We start from the raw sequence: 9999 nt of genomic DNA, 5'->3' as shown, positions 1-9999 counted from the left end.
GCCTGAACTCTGAGGGCCTGGGATATATATATATATATATATATATATATTTTTTTTTTTTTTAGTCGGTCGTGGGGCCTGAACTCTGAAGGCCTGGGCGCTGTCCCTCAGCTCTTCAGCTCAAGGCTAGCGCTCTACCACTTGAGCTACAACTCCACTTCTGGCTTTTTCTGCTTATGTGGTGCTGAGGAATTGAACCCAGGGCCTCATGCATGCAAAGCAAGCAGCACTCTACCTCTAAACCACCATCCCAGCCCAGCAACTATAATTTCTAAATAAAAAGCCACAATTCTTGTAAACAACTTTTATAAAAAGCCAAATGTACATATTTACATACATATCCATATGTTGTCACACATGACTTAGTAATTAGATTTGAGTCTCCAATTTCCGAAGTCACACCAAGGTGCTCACACTTCCTCCCTGGGCCTGCTGAGGGCTGCGGGACCTAAGGGGGAGGTAAGCACCGGGAAAGGCACTGTATAAATAAACACAAAGGCCAAGAGCTTGGGGGACATGTTAGTGTACACTCTGATCAAAACTGTGGCAAGGTCCACAAGAAAAAGTGCCATGTTTTTTCCCAAGCCCCTCAGCACTTCAGGAGCAGGAGCAGGAGCAGGGCAGAGCTCCCCTAAGGCTGAGGGAGGACTGCCCCAAAGAACCCTACTTTCCTTCACATTTCACTGGCTTTGGAACAGACCCCAGGGCTCAGCTGGGAAGGGAAGCATTCTTTGGGAACAGGATTCACTTAGTGCAATTGTCTCCTAGTGCAGAGTCAGCCCAGGGGCTGATGCTACGTTCTTCCGAGGTCACTGTCTGTTCCCCTCAGGGCCAGCTCAGTGACAGCAAAACCTTTTCCAGGAAGTTGGGCTGAGATAGAAAATAGAGGCCAATTCCTGTCCAAGTCCTCAACTGATAAACCAGTCTCAGAATCCCAACCCCATCTTCCCAGAAGGCAGAGTCAGGACAAGCCCAAACCCCTGGCCTGCTAAGCCCTGAGCGTCCACTAACCCAAGAAGGGTGGTCCCAACCCTGCTTGGCAGTGGAATCACACTTCGTTATGCCAAGGGGCCCACAGGAGTCCAGTTTCTCTGCAACACATCTGCCATGATGCCTGGGCCCTGCTCACTCAGTGGAGCAAGAGGGGAGGGCCCAGCTATGGTGCACAAGGAATGGCCTGGATGGAGGGCAGCCTGACTGGGGTCAGAAGATTGTCCAGCCAGATGGTGTCCAAGTTCTTCAAATCTGTGAAGCCTCGGTGTAGGCTCAGCCCAATGTCCCCTAGAAGACGTGAAGAAGGTTGCATGAGGAAGAGGGTGGGAATGTAAGGTATGCCCTCCCACCCCGCCCTGCAGTCCTTGAAAGCCACTGATAGTTTCTGCTGTCCACCTATAACAGCAAGGAGCCACTCATCTTTAGGCAAACCTCAGGAGTGGAGCTACAGCTAATTCACAAGCTGTCTACACCCCTTTCCTCTCAGCCTAAGAATGATGCTTCATCTGTCTATCCTAACAACTCTGTCCCTCAAGCCTTCCCCACCACACGTTTCTCCCTTCTCCAAGAAGCAGTCAGGATCCAGGGACTTCTCACCTCCAGGGCTGTCAACTTCTGGCTCCTCCTTGAAGCTGAAGTCTCCATACACAGAAGTGGACAGGGTTCCAGGTTCATTGAGCAGGTACCCCTTGCCATCCACGTTCGTTGGCTGCCACTCTGACTGTTCAAAAAGCTGGGGACAGAGGAGCAAGTAGCCATCAGCTGCCTTCTAGTGTTGCCCTGCCCTCAAGGAGTTAAGGCTTCTCAGCCAGGATCACACACCTGCCGCACATTGCCACATTCTCCAACAGCTGGGATGTGAAGTGCGGTCAAGACAAGCCCTGCGGACTGAGAGGCACAAACCCACAAATTCTGGAGTCATTTCCCCACTCCTTCTACCCCACCTTCTAGCACAGAATTTCTTCCACTTCCCTCAAGTGGGTAACAACATGGCAACAGGCAGTGCTGCTCAAAGCAAAGGTTGCATAACAAGTCTAGAAAAGCTAGACATTCAAAGCTTGACTAAGTTTTCTGTGCTGATGGGGCAAAGCCAGGATAAACCTACCTCAAAAACTGTTTTATATTCACTTTTAACTGCAGCAGAGCAGTTAACCTATCATACTAGCTACTCAGGAGGCTGAGGTCTGAGGATCAAGGTTCAACACCAGCGGGGACAGGAAAGTCCTTGAGACTCTTATCTCCAATAAACCACTAGAAAACCAGAAGTGGTGCTGTGGCTCAAGTGGTAGAGCACTTGCATTGAACTGAAGAGCGTAGGGACAGCGCCCAAGCCCAGAGTTCAAGCCCCACGACCGACCAAAAAAAAAAAAAGATTCAAAGCCAGCCCAGGGAAGGAAAGGAAAGTCTGAGACTTATCAACAATTAACCAGCAAAATCCCAGACACCAGCTGTGAGTGAAAATGAAAGGCCCTGAGTTAAATAAAGGACCGACAGATGGAAGGGAGGAAAGAAGGAAAAACTAGCTGAAAAGATAAGCTGGAGGACAATTTCTGCTTAAAAAAAAAAAATTAGAGCCATACTGCAGATCCCAAAGGCTGATTATTGAAACCTGATGTGCATTTCCCAAACTAGCAGGGCTGGGCATGTTGGGAACAGGACACAGGCCAAGGACCCATCACAGATCACGGCTGACTCAGTTGTCTGGGGCTGAGGCTTGTACAGGATGGTCTTCTAGCGACCAGGCTTCCCACCTGCCCTCACTCACTACCCAGGGTCTTCAACCAGCCAAAAAAGGATTGTGGCACCTGCACCTTTGGGACTGTTCTGGAAGTGCCAACAGCTGCCCACTCACTGATTTGGAAGTTTCTGCTAGTTCTTTCCCCCCTGAGAACTGACCACTTCAAAAGCCTATCTACCAGGAAGGAAGGGACCTTACCTTCATGAGGTCCTCAGGTAATTTCCCTTCTTCATCCTCATCTGTTGTAGCTGGACATGGACAAGAGCAGAGATTGACTGGCGGTCAGCCACATTCACCCTGTATTCACCCTGCATGCAGTTCCAGCCCCTCCAGTCCCTCAGCACACTCGGGTGCATGCTCCCTCTCTCCCAGGAACATCTGCCTGCCATGGAGATTCCAGAACAGGGACACTGTCCTGCCGACTCAGCCTCCCAAACTATGGAGCCACGCCTCTTCCCACCCCTCCACTTCCTTCTCCACTCTCAGACTTTGGGCTGCAGAGGAGCCAGGAGCACAAGCTTCTTTCTTCTTGTCCCTAACCCACCCCAGCCTGTAGCCTGGTCTGAACTGCCTGCCTGGTGTCCACAGGCTTCCCTCTTCCCTTGGGGACAAGGATAAGCAATGTTCAGCCCAGTCAGCTCAATAGCAGGTGGAGGGCTGGGAAGGTGGCTCAGTGGTAGAGCGCTTGCCTTGCGTGCATGAGGCCCTGGGTTCAATTCCTCAACACCACATAAGCAGAAAAAGCCGGAGGTGGCACTGTGGCTCAAGTGGTAAAGCGTTAGCTGAAGAGCTGAGTGACAGTGCCCAGGCCCAGAATTCAGGCCCCATGACAGGCAAAAAAAAAAAAAAAAAAGGCAGGTGGAGCTCTGAGCATCTTTTCTCCCTCAGGAATCCCTTCTCAGGACCCAATCACACAGGCAGTTCAAGTACAAACCTTCAGAGGTGGAGGGCATAGGAGACACTTGGAAGTTGTACAGTTCACTGGTGCTGTCTGGCACAATTTCCATTGGCATGTGCCAGTCAGGGAGAGTGCTAGTGACGGCACATGGTGACAGTGCTGTAGAGGGGCAGGTGGAGAAGAGATCACAGGTCAAGATGGTATGTTTACAAGACACCCAGGGGGCTGGGTATGTGGCTTAGTGGTAGAGTGCTTGCCTGGCATGTGTGAAGCTCTGAGTTCAATTCCTCAGTACCACATACACAGAAAAAGCTACAAGTGGCGCTATGGCTCAATTGATAGAGTGCTAGCCTTTAGCAAAAGAAGCTCAGAGACGGCGCTCAGGCCCTGAGTTCAAGCCCTAGGACTGGCAGAAAAAGAAACCCAGCACCTTCAACCTGCTCCTAACAGACCATTCTGTGTGCTACATGATACCTCCTGGACCAAAGATAAAGAGCCATCCTACCAACCTGTGGGTTCCCCTGCCAGACCAGCAGCCTCTTCTGGAGTAAGGGCCTGCTCCATCTCTAGGTCCTGGCCTATGTAGCCCAGAGCTGTGTAGCTGCTGTGGTCATCAGGCAGAGTGGAGCTGCTGAGTCCATCAGAGAAGTTATCAGGGCTGGAATCCCCGCATGACTGCAGAGAGAGAGAGAGAAGAGCTTTATGTCTGTAGTAGCACTTTTCCACTGCTCCCCTGGACCCACTTCAACCAAAGGCCCAAGTGCACAGGGCCCCACTCACCTTCCGCTTGATCTTGCTTTTGGTGTCTCGGCTGGACTTGGACTTTCTCTCTGTGGGGCAGGCAGACTATCAGTCTCGTACAAACCAAACTGACCATCTTCCCTCATTCCCTCCCAAGTGCTTCCTGAGAACCTAGCCCAAAGCCTAACCTTTTCTCTGATCCTTGGTCAGAGGTGGAAGCATCCGGTAGACTCGCACAGCTGAGCTACCTTTGTTCCTGCTCTGGTCCTTTACCTCCTCGATGTCTGGCAGGGAGTTCATGGCACAGCGAAAGTTTGCCTTCCATGTCTTGGGATCAGGCTCCTTTTCCCCTGCTTTGTATCGGCCTACAGAGCAGGAGAATTAAGTGGATCATCAACTGCCCCTTGGGCCAGGAAGAAGGTACCCCAGACACTTACAGTGGTGGAACCACCACATATTCCTAGCAGTAGTCTCCAGGCTCTAGAATCTAGAGCTTCTCAGATGTCCAGGTGTGGCTCAAACATCCAGCAGGATTCAGTGAAGGCCCTAGCCAAGTGCATTAGAAGGCCCCTGTGCTATGCCTTAGACCCTGCCCAGTCTTCCTGCTTGTGCTATTAGCAGCCAGAGGGCAGCAATCAGGATTTATCTGATATTTCCAGAGTAGGAGTGGGCACAGAGTAGGCAGCAAAGAACAGTTACTAATACGTAAGCAGACTGTTCTGAGTTTGGCCAAGAGCTCCATCCCTCAAGGAAGAAAGGGAGGCCACCAACCAGATGGGCCTTGGGCCAAGGTCCTTGAGCAGTACCTAAAGAAAGGAAGATGTGAGCCTTTCAATGTTCTGTTTCAGAAATTGTTTTGTCTAGGATGAACTTTGATCTAGAAATAAATTCCCTGAAGGCATGCTTTCTAAGATTTTGGCTTTACAAATACCTTTGAGAATTTGCTGAAATGATGGATTATTTCCTCTAGAAACTCCTGGTCCCTTCCCTAGGAATTCTGCACCTTGTACTTATCCAGGAAGCTCAGGGACCACCAAGAATCTCTACATTAACACTAGTGTCTCTTCTTGCCTCTTCCCCAGCCTCGGAGCCAGGGCACCAGGGACACACCTGTGTGAATGGCCCAGCTCCTGAACAGACAGGCATCCTTGTTGATGTCCCAGCCATGCTTGGCAGCGTGTTTCCATGGGATCTGGAACATTTTCTCCTCCTGAACAACACACACACACAGGCTGTCAGTTCAGAGACCACAGGCTGAGATTACCCAGGCCCCCAGGTTAGGGAAAAGGCTGACTTCCCTTTTTTTCAGCCTGACATCCAGTTTGGGTTGATCTATCCATCCTGAAATTGCCCTAAGCAGGCCATTCTGGATCTCTTAGGAGAGTCTGGGTTCTAATAAACTGTGGCACAGTCAGCTCAACAGACACTCTTTTTTTTTTTTTTTAAGACACTCTTCTTACAGATATGACACATAAGAGTATACTCCAAAGCCCTGTCTACACATCCTGGGATGTTTCTCTGGCCAGGACAAAACAGAAGAATTTCTTCCATTAGAACAGTCTGCTCAGGACACCTGGGACTACTGGCTCCTACACAGGGGGACCTTATACACCCCTGTGGAAGTCCTGAAATAGATCTTCATACTGACTACTGTGTGACCTTAGCACTGTACTTGTGTCTCTCAAAAGTTTTCTTTCCTCTGAAATGAGAAAACATACCTCAAAAAACTTTTTTTTTTTTTGAGGTATGGTTAAAGTCTTCCTGTCATTATTACTGGTGGCTAATAACTATTGTGGGCTTTTGATTCACACTGTTCAAGTTCAAATTTTGGTATTAGTACTTTTTGTGTGATCTTGGTATCTACCTCAAGTAGTAACAGATTCATTCCTTCTCTAGGACCTATCTCACAGCACTACTGTGAAGAGAAAGTGACACAATTTCTTTCTTTCTTTTTTGGGTCTGGTCGTGGGGCCTGAACTCTGGGCCTGGGCGCTGTCCCTCAGCTCTTCAGCTCAAGGCTAGTGCTCTACCACTTGAGCCACACCACTTCCAGCTTTTTTTCTTTTTGCTTATGTGGTGCTGAGGAATCGAACCCAGGGCCTCATGCATGCAAGGCAAGCGCTCTACCACTGAACCACCTTCCCAGCCCCTTTCTTCCTTCCTTCCTCTTTCTTTCTTTCTTCTTTTTTTTTTTTTCTGCCCTGGGTTTGAACTCAGGGCCTGGGTGCTGACCCTGAGCTGCTTCTGTTCAAGGCTAGCTCTCTACCGCTTGAACCACAGGAGCCACAGCGCCACTTCTGGCCTTTTCTGAGTAGTATATTGGAGATGAGAGTCTCACAGGCTTTCCTGCCTGGGCTGGCTTTGAAATGCAATCCCCAGAGTAGTAGAGCCTCCTGAGTAGCTAGGATAGTAGGTGTGAGCCACTGGTGCCTAGCTTGAGGTGCCACAAATTTAAGTAACATACTTAGCAGCCACATTGTAATGGTTACTATGATAATGGTGATGATGAACATTGTTGCTAAATCTACTGGGTCTATGTTGCTCCAAGTGCATCAGCTATAGACTTTAGAGGCCAGAGTAACAGGTGCAAGATTAATTCCTGGGTCCTCTGCTGAACCAGCCATCTTCCTGCCCAGCAGTTTGTACCTGTCTTCTATGTGTCCAATCAGAGCCCTGGAGATGCTGTGTGGATAGCAGGAGTCTCCCTCACTCAGAAAAGACAAGAACCCAAGCTCTGCAGAAGCTGATGGAAACTAAGTGTCTTTAGGTTTTGTTGTTGTTGGTCATGGGGCTTGAACTCTGGGCCTGGGCGCTGTCCTTCAGCTCTTCAGCTCAAGGCGAGCGCTCTACCACTTGAGCCACAGCACCACTTCCCTAAGTGCCTTTAGGATGAGTGTCTGGTTATATCCTGAGAAGCCAGGCAAGCATGGCCTGGGCCCAACACATGGAACCTGCTGGAAAATACATCTCCCTGTCCTCTTATCATTTTCCTTTTTGAGTTGCAGATGAAGCTTTGGTCCCCTAAAGAACATGGGATAAAATAGTGGCCAAAAATATTGTTGTTGTTGTTTTTAATCCAGAGTTCCACTCACTTTATTAATCCAGATCAGCCCTGGGATTTGGTTGGAATTAATCTGCATCTCTAGCCAGGGCCTCATGCGCATCCGAGTGATGGGCATGTTGGCTGTAAAGAGAAGACAGAATCCTCCTGTTGGGAGTCTGTTGAACAATCCCAGGCATTGCCCTGCCCCACCCCATGTCACTTAATTACATTCCCCTGCCCTCTCACCCAGGTGGTTACCCTCCCCAGGTCCTGCAATCTTAGGGAAGGAATCCTGCATTGGGGGTGAGGGGAAGAGAACAGGGGGCAAAACAAGACCCTCTGCAGTTTTCAGCATCTCCCAGCTGGTCTAGGAAGGAGAGAGGCATGGAAGTAATGGCTTCGGGCTTTGTTTTTTTGTTTTTCCGCTTGGTTTTGTCCAAGAAAAGAGAGAAAGCACTAGTATCTTAAAACTTTTCTCTCAAAACTCAAATCTTCCGAGAGGGAAGGGTAGCGTTCCTTTTGCTCGAAGCCAAGAAGAAATTGCCCCGACTTGAGCTGCCACCACCAGCTAGTTAAGTTATGCACCTGCCCTAAGGGGCGGTCACCCAGCATCCTGATCACTTCCTACTTTCTGCGGGCCTCCCCTGCCCCCACCCCCAGTCCTTTCTACGTCCCGGTGATGACTAGAGCCCAAAGGGCTGAGCGCCTTACTTCCCCGCCTTCCAGGGACTTAGCCCCAAGAACACCTGTGGCGCCTCCTCCTGCAGCGCCAGGAGGTCACGATCGGGTCCCAGCCACTCAGGGCAGTGAGCCAGTCCCGGTCACGGCAGGGGGGGGGGGGGGGGAGCCTGAGTCCTGGGACCGGGGAGCCAAGCTCAGACCGCCAAAAAGCGGCCACCACGAATGACTGGGCGCCCGCGGGCGGGCATGCCCCCCCCCCCCGCAGTGCCCCGCACGGCGTGAGAAACGCGCCTGGCAAACCTACCGGACCGCTAGAGGCCGTCCTCCCCCCTCCCTCCCGGGGTGGGGGGGCGGCCCGGCGCTCGCAGACGGGAGGAAGCCTCGGGGCGCCCGCCCGATGGGCCCGGGGTGGGGGTGGGGGGCGGTCCTCACGGCGGCCCGCCCTCTCCCGGCCGCCGCCGCCGCCGCCGCTCACCGCCCCGCCGGCGCCCGCCCGCCCGCGCGGGGGCCCAGGCAACGCCGCGCGCCCGCGACGCCACCCCGCCGCCCCCACTTCCTGGTGCCCCGCGCGCCTTTTGTGGGCGGCCGCGGGTCCCACCACGCCGCGAAGGCGGACTCACCTCTGCAGCAGCCGGGGCTGGGGAGGGGGAAACGTCTGGACCCGGTGGCCTTCGGTTTCCGACGGGCGACGATTTGTGTGCGGGTGCGCGACACACCGAGAGAGAGAGCGCAGAGGATGTCCTGGGGCCTCGGGGTGCCGGGCGAGGCACGGCCGGCCTCGGCTTCTTCGGTAAGGGACGACGACGACGACTTGGGCTCGGCCCGCTGAGCCGCGCGTCCGGCCTCGACGAAAGACCGGCGCGCTCTGGCTCGGCGGCGGCGCCTCAGGGAAATCTAAACACTTAGCGGGATTCCCCGGGCCGCGCCGCCCCGGGCCCGCCCCCTCCGCGCCGCGCGCGCGCCCATTGGCCCGCGCCGCCTCATCATTTCGGGGAAATCAGGCTGTTGTAGAGCTAAGCGGCGAAGGGGAAGTACGGGGCCACGGTTCTCCCCGCCCCCTCCGGGCCCGCGCCGCCGCCGCCGCCGCTCCGGGGCTCCCGTGGGCCCGCCCCGCGAGCTCCCACGCCACCCCAAGCGGAAAGCCTGCCGGCCCCAGCGGAAAGCCGATCGCCCCCACGCAACCCTCAGCGCGCAGTCGCTAACCTTCTGCATCTTCTCATCCTCCTCTCGGGTCAGCCAGCTGCGGGGATTGTAGGTGATGGGGAGGGGTCACCTGGACACTGCCTCCCTCTTCAGAGGAAGGCTCTGAGGCCGAACTTCCCCCACCAAAGAAAACTAGCCTGGCTCCCCATGCTTGCTAATGGGGTGTCAAAAACAGGGGAGGGCGAGTTGGAATACTCACACTGCCCCCTGGTTCAGGTCACTCTCTTGCTCCATGAAAGTTAAGAGGCAGAAAGCCCCACCTGCCTGGGGCGCTGGCTGCGTGGAACTACTGGATGGGAGGAAATCTCAACCGGACAGCTGCTGGCACAACCTATAAAGGACTCTCGATTTGGGTTTCCTCATCTACAAAATGACAATAGCCCTAGATTGCTGGTTTGCAATGGTGGGGAGAGAAAATTTATGTAATACATTGTGTGCCTTCTCCCCCACCAGTTCAGAGCCCCAACACAAGCTCACTGTGGCTTTGCACAACTCGTCAGTGGCAGTATTGGTGTCATCTTTTGAGTCCCCAGGGGTTGAGCCTGGAGGTTCTAGGCGACATGGAGGAATAGAGCTGGACAAGGCAATGTGTCTAGCTAAAGGTCGGACAGTCTCAGACCTCTAGGTAAGGGCAGCAACTTGCCCCATTTGTGTCTCCTGGAGTCTAGTCTGGGTGTACATGTTACATCCAGAACCTGAGCC

The 9999-nt window shown here is 53.0% G+C and overlaps 1 protein-coding gene across 1 annotated transcript; it reads right to left on the bottom strand.

Moving 5' to 3' along the window:
• Positions 1 to 289: 289 nt before the first annotated feature.
• Irf1 (interferon regulatory factor 1) lies at positions 290 to 8982 on the bottom strand. Its single transcript, XM_042688919.1, has 10 exons — positions 8715 to 8982; positions 7463 to 7554; positions 5481 to 5580; positions 4559 to 4735; positions 4410 to 4459; positions 4139 to 4304; positions 3666 to 3788; positions 2930 to 2979; positions 1591 to 1726; positions 290 to 1281 (listed from the first exon to the last, which is right to left on the bottom strand). The coding sequence occupies exons 2-10, from the start codon at positions 7547 to 7549 to the stop codon at positions 1157 to 1159; spliced, it is 1014 nt and encodes a 337-aa protein (XP_042544853.1). The 5' UTR covers positions 7550 to 7554; positions 8715 to 8982; the 3' UTR covers positions 290 to 1156.
• Positions 8983 to 9999: the final 1017 nt, after the last annotated feature.

This window comes from Dipodomys spectabilis, unplaced genomic scaffold, assembly GCF_019054845.1.
Source record: "Dipodomys spectabilis isolate Male_0828 unplaced genomic scaffold, ASM1905484v1 ptg000119l, whole genome shotgun sequence".
Taxonomy (NCBI): domain Eukaryota; kingdom Metazoa; phylum Chordata; class Mammalia; order Rodentia; family Heteromyidae; genus Dipodomys; species Dipodomys spectabilis.
This window is presented reverse-complemented; position numbering and strand designations above follow the sequence as displayed.

What these genes read in the sequence shown, in the direction of transcription:
- Irf1 (XM_042688919.1), bottom strand. Translation starts at nt 7,549, where the DNA reads ATGCCCATCACTCGGATGCGCATGAGGCCCTGGCTAGAGATGCAGATT. An exon ending in GAGCTGGGCCATTCACACAG is followed by an intron (nt 4,736 to 5,480) that starts GTGTGTCCCTGG and finishes CCTGCTCTGTAG; the next exon opens with GCCGATACAAAGCAGGGGAA. An exon ending in AAAGCAAGATCAAGCGGAAG is followed by an intron (nt 4,305 to 4,409) that starts GTGAGTGGGGCC and finishes CTCTCTCTGCAG; the next exon opens with TCATGCGGGGATTCCAGCCC.